Here is a 19,487-nt window from a genome sequence, read left to right on the forward strand (position 1 = left end):
TTTTGTTCACCAAACATTGTATGCTGTGCGTGAATGCACAAAGGTGAGCTTTGTTGATTTTACTGATTTGCTGGAGTGCTTATCAGGCATATTTGGTCAATCCATGACTGCAAGCTAATCGATGCTAACATGCTATTTAGGCTAGTTGTATGTACATATTGCATCATCAATTAAAATACAACATTTCTCCCTTGATAGCAGGCTAACATAGACACTTACATTATGTGTTGTCTTCATTATAACACTTATATAAGGCTTTTATTTTTTTGCGGCTCCAGACATATTTTTTTTGTTATATTTATGGTCCAATAGGGTTCTTTCAACATTTTGGGTTGCCGACCCCCTGATTTAGGAATACCATAACCATAACCATAGTGGTTTAAGAGAACATATTTAACAACAAGGTACATGATGAACTTTGTTATTGTACACTACCGTTCAAAAGTTTGGGGTCACATTGAAATGTCCTTATTTTTGAAGGAAAAGCACTGTACTTTTCAATGAAGATAACTTTAAACTAGTCTTAACTTTAAAGAAATACACTCTATACATTGCTAATGTGGTAAATGACTATTCTAGCTGCAAATGTCTGGTTTTTGGTGCAATATCTACATAGGTGTATAGAGGCCCATTTCCAGCAACTATCACTCCAGTGTTCTAATGGTACAATGTGTTTGCTCATTGGCTCAGAAGGCTAATTGATGATTAGAAAACCCTCGTGCAATCATGTTCACACATCTGAAAACAGTTTAGCTCGTTACAGAAGCTACAAAACTGACCTTCCTTTGAGCAGATTAAGTTTCTGGAGCATCACATTTGTGGGGTCAATTAAACGCTCAAAATGGCCAGAAAAAGAGAACTTTCATCTGAAACTCGACAGTCTATTCTTGTTCTTAGAAATGAAGGCTATTCCACAAAATTGTTTGGGTGACCCCAAACTTTTGAACGGTAGTGTATGTCCTTGCTGACTATTGGTCTGACTTTGGGTGTGGGTGGAGTTAACACACCTGTGCAGCTAATTATCAATAAATGGCTGCAGCTGGTTGATGTTGCGTGCAGGCAAACGCAATGCAGTGTGTTGTTTGTCGTCCTCCGGCAAATGTACGCGCCAACAGTAAAAATGTATAAAAACAAATGTATAAATTAAGAGATGACTGCCGTTCAGGCTTGTGATTTTTGTAGGGTGTAGTTTCCATAGTTGGACCAGGAAGAGGGCAGGATTTAATGTTTGCTGCAGCCACCTATATCCCTGACATACTGCAGCTTTAATGCATTCATTGTCGACCGCTTATTGTAAATCTTTGTGTTGTCTGTCTGTGCCCTGTGATTGACTGGCGCCCAGTACAGGGTGTGTACCCCTCGCGTCTCATCCCAAGTCAGCTAGAATATTCTCCAGCTCGCTGTTGACAGGATAAACACCAGGAAGTGGTTTAGAGAATTGATTTCAAAGCCCAAATCCTTGCTGGAGCGATAATGCTCTGAGAGCAGAAAAGAAATCAAATGTCTGCAACAATAAGTCCATTCTTGTAATTCCCTCCTCAGAAAACTCCACTTATATAGTAAGTAGACGCATTCTTGGCTTGGGATGCCCGCCCTAGGTCAGCCACTGTCCCACTTTCAGAATCAGGTTACGGTATCAGAAAGTGGTGCTGCTTTCACGTCGGTCTAAATCAGACCTGGGCAAATTAAAGCCCGTTAAGCTTTTCAATCTGGCCCGCCGAACATTCGCAAATAATTTCTTTAGATCTTTAAGATTTGAAACTGTAGCTGCCATTATGATGTGCAGTGATGTTTTTAAATGACTGTAAGTCTCCAACATTACAAAGTACTTCAATGGTGTCACGACGGGGTTTTCGCTTACTGCGGGTTCGTTCTCCCAGGAAGGCGAACGGACGACTCCGGACAGGACTTGCAGGTAGGAACATGATTTAATCTTAAATTACACTCAACGAGGTACAAAACAGAAAACAAGGCGAAGGAACAAGGTGCCGATCGCACTTGAAGCTAAATACTTAGCACGGACTAGAAGACAAGAGACGTGACGAGAGCATGAAGCAAACACTTAACATAAACTATGGCCTGGAACACTCAGGGAACTTTGATTGATTGATTGAAACTTTTACTAGTAGATTGCACAGTGAAGTACATATTCCGTACAATTGACCACTAAATGGTAACACCCTAATAAGTTTTTCAACTTGTTTAAGTCGGGGTCCACTTAAATTGATTCATGATACAGATATATACTATTTTCATAATACAGTCATCACACAAGATAATCATCAGAGTATATACATTGAATTATTTACATTATTTACAATCCGGGGTGTGGGATATGGAGGGGGGTTTAAGTTTGGTTGGTATCAACACTTCAGTCATCAACAATTGCATCATCAGAGAAATTGACATTGGAACAGTGTAGGTCTGACTTGGTAGGATATGTACAGAAAGTATTGGACACAGAGAGAGAGATCAGAAATTATAAGAAAAAGTGTCTACATTTGATTGTTTACATTTGATTATTTACAATCCGAAGAGCTATGATGAGGAAGAGAGGGTGTTAGTTTAGGGTTGAAGTTGCATGAAACTAGCAAGACTTACTTGGCAAGGCATGAGGCAAACAATGACGCCAGCACGACTGACTCGCAAAGGCAGGCTTAAATAATGTCTCTTGATTAGAGCCAGGTGAGCGTCCCGAACACCAGCGGCAGGTGAAAATCATAAGTAGCCGTGGCAACCAAACCGAACTCAGTTGTCAAACTGGAACTAAAAGAGTCCAAAACTAACAGAACATAACAAAAACATGATCCGGACCACGGATCATGACAAATGGTTGGAATCTGCGCTTTTGCAAGATATATTAGTTACTATGGTCATCTAATTAGTTACTATGGTAATGTAAGTCACAGCAGCTCAGACGAGGCACCAAGCAGTGTGGGTGGGGAGCGTTTCCACAGAGTGTTTCCAGAGCGGCCAGCCTGAAATGCGGGTGTCAGGGACAGACACGGAAGGAGATTTTTACAACAAAGTTCTAAAGCTTAGTGATAAATCAGATATATCAGATCATAGGTGGGGTTTTTTTTTTATACACTTCGCGTTCATATTTCGCTGTGTTTGTTGCATTTTTGTTGATTGAGAGGGGGTGTGACGTTCATATGTTGTCAATATTCAGTGTTTTATTGTTCATAGTTAATATTGTAAATCCCACATTCTTTATTTTCAAGTACATTCTGGGTGTCTCATTCAGTAAAAAAAATGTAACATTTTATTCCGTTTTTAAGGCGGTCTGTCATAACGTTTTTAGCATTCAATCAGACCTTATTAGACTAGACTTAGACTTAGACTTCCTTTTTATTGTCATTCAAATTTGAACTTTACAGCACAGATAAAAACGAAATTTCGTTACAGAAGCTCATGGTAGTGCAGGATAAAAAAGCAATAAGGTGCATATATAGATAAATAAATATATATAAATAATATATATAAAATAAATAAATATATATAAATAAATAAATAGATTACTGTACAGATAAATATATTGCACTTTTTCACATGCGTCCACGTTTATGGATGTATGTTATATTGTCTTTTTTATTCCAGCGAGTTATTCCATTTTGGGGGGAGTTGAGGGGATAATTTAATTATGATGCGTTCAAGAGTCTTACGGCTTGAGGGAAGAAGCTGTTACAGAACCTGGAGGTTCTGTTTTGGAGGCTGCGGAACCTCTTTCTAGAGTCCAGCAGTGAAAACAGTCCTTGGTGGGGGTGGGAAGAGTCTTTGCAGATTTTCTGAGCCCTGGTCAGGCGGCGGCTTTTTGCGATCTCCTGGATAGGAGGAAGAGGAGTCCTGATGATCTTATTATCTTATTGTGAGGTTTTGTATTAGTGTTCCTAAAAGTAGATATACCGGCACCCAGACACATTTTTTTCTCTAAATTTGGCCCCCTGAGGTAAAATATTTGCCCAGTCCTGGTGTGAATATTGTCCTGTAGCACCAACTACACTACATTTGTGTGTTTCCATCCCACCACCACCAGTACGGGAACAGTCCCGCTCGCTACTCCTCCCACACCCCATGAACGTTGCTGTCAGATACTTACTTCAATCTATTTTTGCTCCCAGTTCCTCCTGCCTTTTTTTTTTTTCTGCCTCACTTCTCTCTCCCCCATGGCCAGGCCTCATGCAACTTTTACTCACTCATCCCTCCTGCTCATCCGCTCAGACCTCCATCTGCTTGCCTTCCTCTGTTCCTTTTAGCCCAAGTCCTTATGTTCTTTCTTATTCACCTCAAACCGTTCTCTCTTTTCCTTGCCCGCGTCCCGTCCCAATCGTCCAGGACCGTGTCCATGAGAAATGATGTTGTCCAAAGGCTACAACCCCTCGGATTATAGAAACATCTCACAATCCCGTCCCCATTACCTCCATCAAGGTTTTCCTTGCTCAATTCCAAAGGGAAGCCGTCAGAACAATGAGCAAAGTGATTTTTAATTGGCCATATGCTCCAACTGTTCCCTGCAAATAAGCCATATCTGGGGCTAATTCTACCATTTGCTGATGATGAATGATCTGCAAGTAAAGAGCAGTGCCGACGCAAGAGAATGCAACATCAACTAAGTGATGTTTTTTTTACTTCTTCTGCGCTGCCCGCTGGTGCTCTATAATTCATCGTCACCGGTGGGCATGGTCGCGTTTACGCGTGACACACGTGACACACGTGTACTTGAAGTGCAGCAGCCGTGTGACTCGACCCAGCCGTATGGCCCATGGGCAACTTGTACTATTTTCTCTGACCTAAAACCCGGGTTTAAGTCGACCACTGTAGGGGGAGATGCAAGAGAGACCACAGTAATGCTTCCTGGTGATATGAGGGAACACCCTTTTTTTGACTTGCAGCCGTGGGCCACTTATAGGTACACTTCTGCACTCTAACGAGAGTCGATACAGGAGCTGTATACAATTATGTAGTCACACAATTTCATATTTGTTCATATATTCCCACCTTCAGGTATTCATCTTTACATCATTAGATTACAGTGTACGGTATCTCCCAAAGGGGTCAATGTCAGCAGCCAGTGTACAGTTTCTTCTCAAGGGAAAACAACTACAAACCCCGTTTCCATATGAGTTGGGAAATTGTGTTAGATGTAAATATAAACAGAATACAATGATTTGCAAATCATTTTCAACCCATATTCAGTTGAATATGCTACAAAGACAACAAATTGGATGTTCAAACTGATCAACTTTTTTTTTTTCTTGCAAATAATCATCAACTTTAGAATTTGATGGCAGCAACACGTGACAAAGAAGTTGGGAAAGGTGGCAATAAATACTGATAAAGTTGAGGAATGCTCATCAAACACTTATTTGGAACATCCCACAGGTGAACAGGCTAATTGGGAACAGGTGCGTGCCATGATTGGGTAAAAAAGCAGCTTACATGAAATGCTCAGTCATTCACAAACAAGGATGGGGCGAGGGTCACCACTTTGTCAACAAATGCGTAAGCAAATTGTTGAACAGTTTAAGAAAAACCTTTCTCAACCAGCTATTGCAAGGAATTTAGGGATTTCACCATCTACGCTCCGTAATATCATCAAAGGGTTCAGAGAATCTGGAGAAATCACTGCACGTAAGCAGCTAAGCCCGTGACCTTCCATCCCTCAGGCTGTACTGCATCAACAAGCGACATCAGCGTGTAAAGGATATCACCACATGGGCTCAGGAACACTTCAGAAACCCACTGTCAGTAACTACAGTTGGTCGCTACATCTGTAAGTGCAAGTTAAAACTCTCCTATGCAAGGCGAAAACCGTTGATCAACAACACCCAGAAACGCCGTCGGCATCGCTGGGCTTGAGCTCATCTAAGATGGACTGATACAAAGTGGAAAAGTGTTCTGTGGTCTGACGAGTCCACATTTCAAATTGTTTTTGGAAACTGTGGACGTCGTGTCCTCCGGACCAAAGAGGAATAGAACCATCCGGATTGTTACAGGCGCAAAGTGTAAAAGCCAGCATGTGTGATGGTATGGGGGTGTATTAGTGCCCAAGACATGGGTAACTTACACATCTGTGAAGGTGCCATTAATGCTGAAAGGTACATACGGGTTTTGGAGCAACATATGTTGCCATCCAAGCAACGTTACCATGGACGCCCCTGCTTATTTCAGCAAGACAATGCCAAGCCACGTGTTACATCAACGTGGCTTCATAGTAAAAGAGTGCGGGTACTAGACTGGCCTGCCTGTAGTCCAGACCTGTCTCCCATTGAAAATGTGTGGCGCATTATGAAGCCTAAAATAGCAGAAGGGAGACCCCCGGACTGTTGAACAACTTAAGCTGTACATCAAGCAAGAATGGGAAAGAATTCCACCTGAGAAGCTTCAAAAATGTGTCTCCTCAGTTCCCAAACGTTTACTGAGTGTTGTTAAAAGGAAAGGCCATGTAACACAGTGGTGAACATGCCCTTTCCCAACTACTTTGGCAGGTGATGCAGCCATGAAATTCTTATTTAATGATTATTTACAAAAAAAAAATTAAGTTTATGAGTTTGAACATCAAATATGTTGTCTTTGTAGTGCATTCAATTGAATATGGGTTGAAAAGGATTTGCAAATCATTGTATTCCGTTTATATTTACATCTAACACAATTTCCCAATTCATATGGAAACGGGGTTTGTACTTGGATATACTCTATTCAGTGGTCCCCAACCTTTTTGTAACTGTGGACCGTTCAACGCTTGAAAATTTGTCCCACGGACCAGGGGGGGAGGGGGGGGCGGTATTTGGTCATAAAAAAATACAATCATGTGTGCTTACGGACTGTATCCCTGCAGACTGTATTGATCTATATCAGGCCTGGGCAATAATTTTGACTCGGGGGCCACATTTAGAGGAAAAAAATGTGTCTGGGGGCCGGTATATCTATTTTTAGGAACACTAATACAAAACCTCACAATAATGTCTGATTGAATGCTAAAAACGTTATGACAGACCGCCTTAAAAAACGTAATGGAATTTTACATTTTTCTATGAACGATAAAACACTGAATATTGACAACATATGAACGTCACACCCCCTTTCGATCGACATATTTTACAATCAAGTGAAACGCAACAAAAATGCAACAAACAGTGAAATATAAACGTGAAGTGTACAAAATAAACCCACCTACTATCTGATATATCTGATATTTGCTGAATTCCCCCCAGGGATCAATAAAGTACTTTATATTATATTATATTCTATTCTATATATCACTAAGCTTTAGAACTTTGTTGTGAAAATCTCCTTCCGCGTCTGTGGAAACGCTTCCCGCCCACACTGCTTAGTGTCTCGTCTGAGCTGCTGTGACGTAGATTACCATAGTAACTAATTAGATGACCATAGTAACTAATTAGATTACCATAGTAACTGGTATATCATCCATAAGCACATATTCCAACCATTGAAAGACTTAGTATAGTTGAAGACTTACGGTCATTAGAAAACATGACTGCACATCATAATGGCAGCTACACTTTACATCTTAAAGATCTAAAAAAAAATATATATATATATATATATATATATATATATATATATATATATATATATATATATATATATATATATATATATATATATATATATATATATATATATATATATATAATGTAGGAACCAGAAATATTAATAACAGAAAGAAACAACCCTTTCGTGTGAATGAGTGTGAATGAGTGTAAATGGGGGAGGGAGATTTTTTGGGTTGGTGCACTAATTGTAAGTGTATCTTGTGTTTTTTATGTTGATTTGATAAAAAATAAATCGATCTACGGACCTGTACCGGGCCGTGGCCCGGTGGTTAGGGACCACTGCTCTATAGAGTAGCCAAAGTACAAATTGTACAGCCATTATTGTTAAATAGCATGTAGCTAGAGATAAACACAATTTTGTTTTCCAGTACCAAAATGTATATCGATACTTTTCCAAATAAAGGGAACTACAAAAAATGTCAACATTGGGTTTATTTTAACACTACAATAAACACAGTCCAAAAACAATTTCACATGGTTAAAATATAAATTTAAAGGCATTGAAATGGCATCGACCCTGAAGGGAACGTCTTCCCTGTGCTCCGGCTACGGTCTGCACCGGACCGAACAGCAGGACGGGTGTAACAACTACATTATTACCTGTCACTTTTTATAACTCCTTGTGCAGATCTGAGTGCTTATTATTTAAATGTTTACCTAAGTTTGAAGCACAGGTGGTAATACTGATCGCCACATTTGGCGAGGCGTGTTTTAAAGCAGCTGTTGTGAGTGGGCAAGTTAGGAGATGTGGCGAAGGTGCAAGTAATCGACGGCCTCGTCATTCCGACCAAAGAGCGGCGCTTTACGGACCCATTGTGAAGTGAAAGGTCTCCTCTGCTCTCCTCGACCACGGTCTGGGAGCTGACAAACAGGAAAGGTGTGAAACAGTACTCGCAATGCGGTGCCTCCCTGTTTAAGGTGTCACCTTTGTTAGTTTTGAAGCCCAAATACCTGGAATTAAATTTAAACTCAAAAGTGTTTATCAGGATTCTTATTCCTTGTATTTTCTAAACATCTTGAAACATTATTGATAACATAGCATATTCAGCAAAATATGTAAACCACAACACATTTTCTATTTGTGTCAACTTTATTGATTCGAAATAGACTAAACTAATACCTAAATACCTACAAATAACATTAAATAAACATTCAACATTACTTCTATATTTATTCCTTCTTTAATTCACCTTCTTTATCAAGAATCTATCACTGGCAACCTTCCTTGGCCCCACAGTTCCTTATTTTGCAGTTGTTCTCAATAAAAAAAGAAGCATTTTTAGGCATTCTCTTTCTTAGTTAGGGTGGAATTTCCCCACAACAATATCTACTGTAAGCCCGCACATCCTTGATGTTCATCACAAACTTTGAAGTCAGAAATGCTTGCTACATGCTTATAAAGTAGGCTACTTGTAAATAAAACATACTCGTGGCGAGGACTACCAAGGCACTCCTGAGCGGGGGGGGGGGGGGGTTGGGGGGGGTGGGGGGGGGCTTTGTAAAGTTTGAATATTTTTTTCTGTCATTTATAGATAAGTTACAAATAAAAGATAAAAATACAATGTAATAAGGTTGCTTGAACTAAACATGTCTAAGACTACCTATACTCTCCTATTAGAATTGCAAAATGGTTTGTTCCACCTGGGTGCGCAAACTTATCTTCGATCACTCGACACAGACGTCACATCGTCATCAAAGCTCCCTTTCATGCATTCACACATGGCACCGACATTTTGAAACAAAGATGATGTGATAGAAGAAAGGTAGAAAGATAATGACTACATATATGGCAGCATAGGAGAAAGTTATGTGCGAGTTTCGCTTTTGTATCTCATTGCCTACAACTGTGGTGCATTCAAGGACCCTGGATTAAAAGTTAAAAAGAGAAGTGTCACAAAGTTTTAAGAACGGGAGGCTTAACCCTGATACATTTAAGGCGGGGGTCAGCAACCCGTGGCTCTCGAGCCGCATGCGGCTCTTTAGTGCCGCCCTAGTGGCTCCCTGGAGCATTTTTAAAAAAGGATTGAAAACGGAAAAAGATGGGGTGGTTTGAGGTGGGCGTGGTTGGGGTGGGCGTGGCGGGCCGGGGGGCGGGGTTAAGGGGGGAGGAGTATATTTATAGCTAGAATTCATTGAAATTCAAGTATTTATTTTATTTATATATATATATATATATATATATATATATATATATATATATATATATATATATATATATATATATATATATATACAGTATATATACACTACCGTTCAAAAGTTTGGGGTCACCCAAACAGTTTTGTGGAATAGCCTTCATTTCTAAGAACAAGAATAGACTGTCGAGTTTCAGATGAAAGTTCTCTTTTTCTGGCCATTTTGAGCGTTTAATTGACCCCACAAATGTGATGCTCCAGAAACTCAATCTGCTCAAAGGAAGGTCCGTTTTGTAGCTTCTGTAACGAGCTAAACTGTTTTCAGATGTGTGAACATGATTGCACAAGGGTTTTCTAATCATCAATTAGCCTTCTGAGCCAATGAGCAAACACATTGTACCATTAGAACACTGGAGTGATAGTTGCTGGAAATGGGCCTCTATACACCTATGTAGATATTGCACCAAAAACCAGACATTTGCAGCTAGAATAGTCATTTACCACATTAGCAATGTATAGAGTGTATTTCTTTAAAGTTAAGACTAGTTTAAAGTTATCTTCATTGAAAAGTACAGTGCTTTTCCTTCAAAAATAAGGACATTTCAATGTGACCCCAGACTTTTGAACGGTAGTGTATATATATATATATATATATATATATATATATATATATATATATATATATATATATATATATATATATATATATATATATATATATATATATATATATATATACATACATACATATATATACATATATATATATATATATATACATATACATATATATATATGTAAAAGAAATACTTGCATTTCAGTGTTCATTTATTTACAGACACATAACACTCCTCTCTACTCATTGTTGTATTTGAAAGTGCAATGCTTTGCAGCCAGTAGCACAGCCTTTGAAGGAGCATAGGTATGGGCAGCATCTGTGACATTTAATTTGCAGGAAAGGAGTGAGTTTAGGGTTGAATTGTCCATCCTCGTTCTATTCTCTGTCACCATCTTTTTTTGGACATTACTACTTGCCGTAGTTGTGAAGCAATGCATGATGGGATTCCAGATGTTGTGTGTCAGTGTATTAACGTGCCGGCTGCAATAAACACACGCTGAGAAGTAGCTCCGTGCCTGCCTACTTTATGGGTTATAGATAAACCTGTGGATAACGGAGACATATATAATAGTCTTTTTCTTGTTGTGTGTGCAGTTGTGCACTCTCCAAAAGCCGTGACGACAGGCTGTCCTCACTCAGGTTCGGCTGGAAATCGGGAGAAATTCGGGTGAATGGTTGTCCCAGGAGATTTTCGGGAGAGGCACTGAAAATTCGGGAGTCTCCCGGAAAATTCGGGAGTGTTGGCAAATATGCCCGAAGCACCCACGGGATCGGCGCCTATGGTGCCCGTGTGTACATATGCGATAAAGGGGGATATGTCATATGGGTCGTCGGGGCATTGTTTTTAACTTTGTAAAGCACTTTGCGCTGCATTTCTTTTATGTTTGAAAAGCGCTTTATAAATAAAGTTTGATTGATCGGTTGGTAATCAAAACATGAAATAATTGTCTTCCTGACACATAACAAGTGATTATCAGCCCAGCACTAACACTGCACGCTAGCGCTGTGAATCTTTGGGTGCCCCACGATTCGATTCAATATCGATTCTTGGGGTCACAATTCGATTCAAAATCTTTTCTTTTTTTTTTCAATTCAACACGATTCTCGATTCAAAAACGATTTTTCAATACATAGATTTCAGCAGGATCTACCCCAGTCTGCTGACATGCAAGCAGAGTAGTCGATTTTTGTAAAAAGCTTTTATAATTGTAAAGGACAATGTTTTATTAACTGATTGCAATAATGTACATTTGTTTTGACTATTAAATGAACCAAAAATATGACTTATTTTATCTTTGTGAAAATATTGGACACAGTGTGTTGTCAAGCTTATGATATGCGATGCAAGTGTACACTGTAAAAGTGTAGACTGGCCGGCTGGCTGGCGGGCGTTTGGAAGACTCCCGGGAGGATCGGCGGGCCAGCTTTAGTGTTCATTTGGTAGCCAAATAAAAAACTTTAACACTGCTAGAAATATACGCCACACTGTGAATTTTAAAGATTAAAGATTAAAGTACCAATGATTGTCACACACACACTAGATGTGGTGACATTTGACCCATCCCCTTGGGGAGCAGTGGGCAGCAGCGGCGCCGCGCCCGGGAATCATTTTGGTGATTTAACCCCCAACTCCAACCCTTTGTTGCTGAGTGCCAAGCAGGGAGGTTATGGGTCCCATTTTTTATAGTCTTTGGTATGACTCGGCTGGGATTTGAACTCCAACCTACCGATCTCAGGGCGGACACTCTAACCACTAGTCCACACCAAACCAGAACCCTTTGCAGCACTAACTCTTCCGGGATGCTACACGGTGTGTGTGTGTGGGGGGAGGTTTGGTGGTAGCGGGGGTGTATTTTCTAGCGTCCCGGAAGAGCTTGTGCTGCAAAGGATTCTGGGTATTTGTTCTGTTGTGTTTATGTTGTGGTACGGTGCAGATGTTCTCCCGAACTGTGTTTGTCATTCTTGTTTGGTGTGGATTCACAGTATATTTCTAACAGGGTTAAAGTTTTTTATACTGGCACCCTCAGTGTAACCTGTATCGCTGTTGATGAAGTATGCGTTGCATTGGCTGGTGTGTGCGTGCAGAAGCTGCACATGTCTTGTGACTGGGTCTGAACGGTGTTAGAATGGATGAAAAGCGGACGTGATGATAGCTCGTAGAGGACGTTAAAGGTTAATTTGTTCAACCTTGGCCCGAGGCTTTGTTCAGGTTTAAATTTTGGCCCACTCTGTATTTGAGTTTGACACCCCTGTTTTGTTGGATTGATCAATTTAAAAAAAATAATAATAATAATTACAAAATAAATAAATACTTTTTTTTTTTTATTTAAATTTTAAAATGAGAATCGATTCTGAATCGCACAACGTGAGAATCGCGATTCGAATTTGAATCGATTTTTTCTCACACGATTTTTGTATACTGAATATTATTTTTAGTGACAGAGCAGGAAGAGGCTAGGAGCAGGTTTGCGGTCAAATGTGGTGTGACGTCACTCGATCACTGACATTCTGCATGTGTGTGCTGGACTCACGGTAGAAGATGTACTGCGCGTAATTGGACCAGAGCCTGTCGTCCGTGTAATTTCCCGCGGAGGAGGACGTCAGGGAGGAGTTGCAGGCCACGATGTGAAAGCCGCTCTCGGACAGCATGTCAAAAGCCCTCTCCAGGTGCTTGAACTTGAGGTGGAACCTGCACATGTACCGGTCCAGAGGTCGGTCCGCGTCCCTGTTCTCGTTCAGCGCGTCCCCGAACACCTCCTTGGCCAGACCGATCCTGCTGCTGATGAAGATCCTCGGCAACTTCCTCGCCCGGCAGGGGTCGGAGTCGCCCTCCTTGCATCCGGTCGGGCCCTTGAGGGACACGGTGATGTATCCGTACCTCCTGTCCGGAGAGTAGTACCGGTGCTCGCTCCCCTGCGTGGACGCATCGTCCAAATCGCTGTGGTCGTCTGGAAAGACTTTGGACTCCTCAGACGATAAAAGTTTGGCCAAATCCGGCAGCTGGAAGTAGTCCGCTTCTCGTTTCAACCTCCCTCTCTCGGGGAAGTGGTCCGGGAGGACGACCTGCTTGTCCCTCAGATAATCCAACACGTACCGGAACAAAAAGCCATCCCTGTCGATGAAATAGCGTCCCCTAAAGTCCCGGGACAGGTCGTTCGAGGAGCCCTTCTTATTAGAGAACAACTTCCCGAGTAGGGAATTGGGGAAGGCAGTCAAGGTGCCGTGGCGCGTATAGTACACCTGCCCGCCCACGTTCAGCTCCAACACGTCCGACGGCGGGCTCTGCTGCACGGAGCCCGGCTGCGTTTTGCAGTTTTCGCTCATCGTCTCCACTTGAATCTTTGCGTTTGCGATGCGAGTCCTAGACGGCGTCAGCGTCCCGCAACCGGTAAAGCGACCCCAAACGGTAAATCCTTTAAAGACCCCTGTGCGTAAATGCGCATCCTTTGTGAACACGATCGATTATCGTAACCTCATTGTGTTAGGCGCATCCGCCGCGGTGATTTGGGTGAAACATAACCCCGTCTTGCATTCTCTAATTCACAAGTTTAAAAAAAAAAAAACGAAAAATCCCCCCCACCCCCTTTTTTTTAACTGGTCCAAGATCAGTGCGTAAAAGTACCTTTTTGCTTAAGCTGCTCCTATAGAAGTGGATGCAAGCGGGACTCCGGTACGCACCCACATCCCTTCAAAGTGCTGAATGCGGCCGGCAGACGGTTTAAGATCATGTTGGTCCAAGCTGTGAAAGAGAGAGAACGAGAGAGAGAGAGAGAGAGAGAGAGAGAGGGAGAGAGAGGGAGAGAATGGTCCAATAATGTCTTACATCATCTTAAAGACAAATGACATGTGCATGACGTGAGGCAAAATAAATAAATACCAAAAAAAATTTAAAAAATCTAATCCATGCCATGCAGGAATGAAGGCTAATGCAGTGTTATCATCCAGTTTTACACATTTTAATCCCTTCACAGACTCTCTCCCATATTTACATGAGGGAGAGAGAGAGAGAGAGAGAGAGAGAGAGAGAGAGAGGGGGGAGTGGGAGTGGGGTTAAGATGGGCGAGGACCCCACGACTCCATCACCAGTGACAGCTATGAGGGACCACATGCAGCCGCCTGCCTCCCCGCTGTCATTAAATATCTGGCTCACAGTCGGCACAAATACAAGTGAGAGAATGAGAGCCCGACCATTGGCGTTGTTAGGCCTATTTTACACTCAAAATCCAATCCGCGTTTTCTCTGCGACCTTGCTTGCGGTCCTGCAGGTGTACGAAGCACATTAGCACACAGCACTGCAGAACAAGAACCTTTTAGTTTTTAAGTTTTGTGTTTCTTGTAGAATCTATATAAAGTAATATACATTAGCCTATTGTTAAAATAATGAAAAAAAACATCATTAAATATATTTGTTTTATTGTATTGTTACATTAATAGCTGTCGTATTAGTGTAGGATGGCTCGTTAAACATTTCATAGGATTTTCAGAGGGAGGAAAAACCAAGACATTTAATATCAAATGTAAAATGAATAAATACATAAAAAGAAAAAGAAAAAAAATGGTTAAAAGCCATCGTCCCGGGGAGCATTTAATTTCGTCCCTAGCATTTTTTTTTACCGTGCCCGGGATGACGGGACTACGTTAATCTCAAGCCCTGGATGTTACATTTTATTGTTTGCATTATTTGTTTCAGCATTGCACTTTGAAGATGGTCCCTCAGCTCTTTGACAGCTTTGGCTCTTTTTCAGATCAGCAGACGGACTCTAAGTCTTTCTTATTTACAGTATATCTAAACGTTTCTCATTTCTATTCAGACTTCCATATATATTCAATTTCCTTAACGGCTTGCCATAATAAAAATATATAAATATATTATATACAAGCCAAATTATCCCAATCCAGATATTGCTTTAATTCAAGTAATTAAGTAATATTTCCAGGGCTTGAATTTACAACCATTTTAGTCACATATGTGCCCAAAATGTAATCTGTGCAACTTCAAAATATTTGGGAACAAACAATTATTGTATTGTGAGCTAAAGTGGTGGCATTAGCCTCTATGTTGTGAATGAATAACATAGAGGCTAATGCCATGACTTTCATTGTGTTTCAGTGTATCTTGAAGGATCATGCAAGTCATTGTTTCTTGTTGATGCTGTAAAGAAAATGTCACTGTGCAAACACATGTTTGTTGTTGTACTGAACACACATTGAAAATAAACCCACTGAAATAATAATAATAACAATGAATAATTTCTAAGTCTTTGTTAGCCGTTTGTGAAGTTTTGTGCTTGTGCGCTACGTTCGCTCGCATCCTGTGCATCTCCTGGGGGCTAAGCCCCCCCTGTCCTTAAAAGCTAGTGACGCCCCTGAGCCCGACGCTCCCTTCCTGCCCGAATCACTGAATTGGAAAACTGATCCGATCAGCATGATCGATTCGAAATTAGTCCTCATTTCAGCACCATGGATAGAGCCCAGACAGCTCTGAAATCCCCAATGGGGACTGAGACTGCTGAGGATGAAGTACATTCACACTTTATTCAAGTTATTTACAAAGATGTCACGGGGTTGAGTGCACTTTTTGAATCACTTTATGATATCCATCATATATTTTCTGTATATGGTACATTTTGTACACCGATGATGCTAAAGCCAATTTAATATACAGTACAGGCCAAAAGTTTGGACACACCTTCTCATTCAATGAGTTTTCTTGATTATCCAACTAAGGCTCCTTATTTTTTTTATGGGCTCAACTGCAGATGTCGATAATATCAGCCTGCCGATAAATGCTTTAAAATGTAATATCGGAAATTATCGGTATCAGGTTTTTTATTATCGGTATCGTTTTTTTTATTATTAAATGAACATAAAAAACACAAGATACACTTACAGTTAGTGCACCAACCCAAAAAACCTCCCTCCCCCATTTACACTCATTCACACAAAAGGGTTGTTTCTTTCTGTTATTAATATTCTGGTTCCTACATTATATATCAATATATATCAATACAGTCTGCAAGGGATACAGTCCGTAAGCACACATGATTGTGCGTGCTGCTGCTCCACTAATAGTACTAACCTTTAACAGTTAATTTTACTCATTTTCATTCATTACTAGTTTCTATGTAACTGTTTTTATATTGTTTTACTTTCTTTTTTTATTCAAGAAATGGTTTTTAATTCATTTGTCTTATTTTGTTTGAATAATTTTTTTGAAAAATGACCTTTTCTTCACCATACCTGGTTGTCCAAATTAGGCATAATAATGTGTTAATTCCACGACTGTATATATCGATATCGGTTTATATCGGTATCTGTAATTAAGAGTTGGACAATATCGGAATATCGGATATCGGCAAAAAAGCCATTATTGGACATCCATAGGCTCAACCATTATTTACTTAAACCTGGTGGTTAGCTTTCTCCAAGTTGAATATAAACATTCACCATATGTAGAACATAATATGAGTTAATTAATTCACTTCACCATAAACAGGTTTTTATGCTCTATATGAAAATATTAGATTTACAGTTCATCGTTCCTAATTCGCGGAAAGTCCTCGGTCAGGTTTGGAACCAATTAACAGCGATCAACGAGGGTTTACTTTACACACTAATTTACTTTGTCAAAGCCATGATGTCGATGTTTTGTTCAGCATGACCTACAGTACAGGCCAAAAGCTCGGACACACCTTCTCATTTCATTGCGTTTTCTTTATTTTCATGACTATTTACATTGTAGATTGTCACTGAAGGCATCCCATTTCCCACACCCCTAGTTATGACAGACCACCTACAAAAAATGGAATGGAATTTCACTGTTTTTTACTGAATGGGCCACCCAAAATGTACATTAAAAAGAAAGAAAGTGGGATTTACTATATTAACTATGAACAATAAAACACTGAATATTAACAATATATGAACGTCGCTTCTCTTTTACTTCTCAGACCATCTTTACAATCAAGCAAAACACAACAAAAATGTAACAAACAGCAAAATATGAATGCAAAGTGTAATAAACACCTACAATATGAGATATTATCACTTTTATGCAGCACTTTGTTGTAAAAATCTGTTTCCGCATCTTTTTCTGACAAACGCGTTTCGGGCTGGCTGCTCTGAAAACAAAACCCTCCCACTCTGCTTTGTTCCTCGTCTGAGCAGCTGTGACGTAGATTACCGCAATAACTCGTGTAACACCCAAAAGCGCAGATTTCAACCATTGAAATACTTTCTATAGTTCAAGACTTACGGTCATAGGGGGAGGGGTGTGGAGAGAGGAGTACAGGGACTTGGAGAAACAGCAACAGGAGCAGCTGAAACAGCTGCTGGTGGAATTCCAGGGCAGCTTTGCAATGAACGAGAGTGAAGTGGGAAGAACCCACTTGGCAGAGCATGTCATAGACACTGGCTTGGCACGGCCCATCAAGTGCCATGCACGCCGCATCCCCCTCTCTCGACAGCAGGTATGCGACAAGGCCGTAGATGACCTGCTGCGGGCCGACTTTATTGAGCCGTCCAAGAGCCCCTGGGCGGCACCTGTGGTCATGGTCGCGAAGAAGAAGGCTGGGGATTGGCGATTCTGTGTGGATTACAGACGGCTGAATGAAGTGACCACAAAAGACTCTTACCCCCTCCCCCGTATTGATGAGTCCCTGGACCTAGTTTCCGGCTCCTCGTGGTTCACCACTCTGGACCTTAAAAGCGGGTATTATCAGGTACCCCTCTCTCCTGAATCTCGCCCTAAATCCGCCTTCTGTACTGGCCGGGGCTTGTGGCAATTCAAAGTCCTCAGTTTTGGGCTCTGTAATGCCCCCGCCACTTTTGCCCGGCTTATGGACAAAGTGCTTGCTGGTATTTCCCGTCAAGAGTGCCTGGTGTACCTGGACGACATCTTGGTATATGGGTGTTCTTTCGAAGCAGCCCTGGGGTCCCTGAGGAGAGTCCTGGAGAGGATTCGAGCAGCGGGCCTTAAACTGCACCCCGAGAAATGCAGTTTCATGCGGCGGGAAGTAACTTTCTTGGGACATGAGCTGGGGGCAGATGGCATTGGCGCCATGGGGGAGAAGGTGCGGGCTGTGAGAGATTGGCCCGCCCCTCGGGACCAAGGACAGCTGAAGAGCTTCATTGGGCTTGCCTCGTACTATCGGAGGCACGTGCGGGGTTTTGCTACAATCGCCGCGCCCCTATATCGATTGCTGGAAAAAGGCAAAGACTTTGTGTGGTCCGAAGGGTGCCAGGAGGCATTCTGGGGGCTGAAACGGGCCTTGTGTGAGGCCCCGGTACTCGCCCCACCTGACCTCGCCCTGCCCTTCTTACTGGACACTGATGCCAGCGGAGTGGGGGTGGGGGGTGTACTTGCACAGCCGTGGCAGGAAGGGGAAAGGGTGGTGGCATACTTCAGCCAGAAACTCAACAAGTCGGAACGGAACTATTGTGTCACCCGCCGAGAACTCCTGGCAGTGGTGCTCTCTATCAGACACTTTAAATATTACCTGTGTGGCCTCCCCTTTGTGATTAGGACTGACCACTCTGCCCTCCAGTGGCTAATGACTTTCCGGGAGCCGGAGGGGCAGGTTGCCAGGTGGGTGGAAGAGCTGCAAGGATACAACTTTAAAATAGAACATCGGCCAGGTGTTCGCCACTCCAACGCGGACGCGCTCTCGCGCCGGCCGTGTGCAGCAGACGGATGTCGGTACTGCGAGCGCAGGGAAGCCCGGGAACAAGAGCGGCGGGCAGAGGGCGCTGAGTGTGCGGCCGTCAGTCAGGCTGATAACGTTGTCTGCGGAGAACTACAGACTGTGACGAATGCTGACTGGAGGCGCACGCAGGTGGAGGACACAGACCTTCATCCTGTTTTGCAGTGGGTAGAGGCTCGGCAGCGCCCGCCTTGGGAGGCGGTGGCACCATTCTCTAAGGCTACTAAGGGCCTGTGGGCCATGTTTGACTCATTGCGGGTGTCCCAAGGCGTGTTGCAGCGGGCATTTAAGGCTGCGGCCACGGGGGAAGAACAGTGGCAGGTGGTGGTGCCAAAGGGACTGCAAGGGGAAGTGCTTAAGGCAGTGCATGGGGGAGGTGGGTCTGGACATTTCGGGGTCGCCAAAACACTCAAGCGGCTGCGACAGGGGTTCTATTGGGGTCGGCAGAAGAGAG

At 42.0% G+C, this 19,487-nt stretch overlaps 1 protein-coding gene across 2 annotated transcripts in view; it reads right to left on the minus strand.

Annotated features, from left to right (window-relative positions):
• The window catches only part of LOC133649086 (BTB/POZ domain-containing protein KCTD16-like), an 85,245-nt gene that overhangs the window by 48,027 nt on the left and 17,731 nt on the right, over positions 1–19,487 (minus strand). The window contains exon 2 of one of the 2 annotated variants that reach the window (XM_062045864.1): positions 12,863–14,070. In XM_062045864.1, the coding sequence (XP_061901848.1) occupies positions 12,863–13,655 (793 nt within the window). In that variant the 5' untranslated portion in view covers positions 13,656–14,070. Of the gene's footprint in view, positions 1–12,862; positions 14,222–19,487 lie in introns of those variants that run through there. The other variant, XM_062045865.1, reaches the window with a different exon arrangement.

This window comes from Entelurus aequoreus, linkage group LG04, assembly GCF_033978785.1.
Source record: "Entelurus aequoreus isolate RoL-2023_Sb linkage group LG04, RoL_Eaeq_v1.1, whole genome shotgun sequence".
Classification (NCBI taxonomy): Eukaryota; Metazoa; Chordata; class Actinopteri; order Syngnathiformes; family Syngnathidae; genus Entelurus; species Entelurus aequoreus.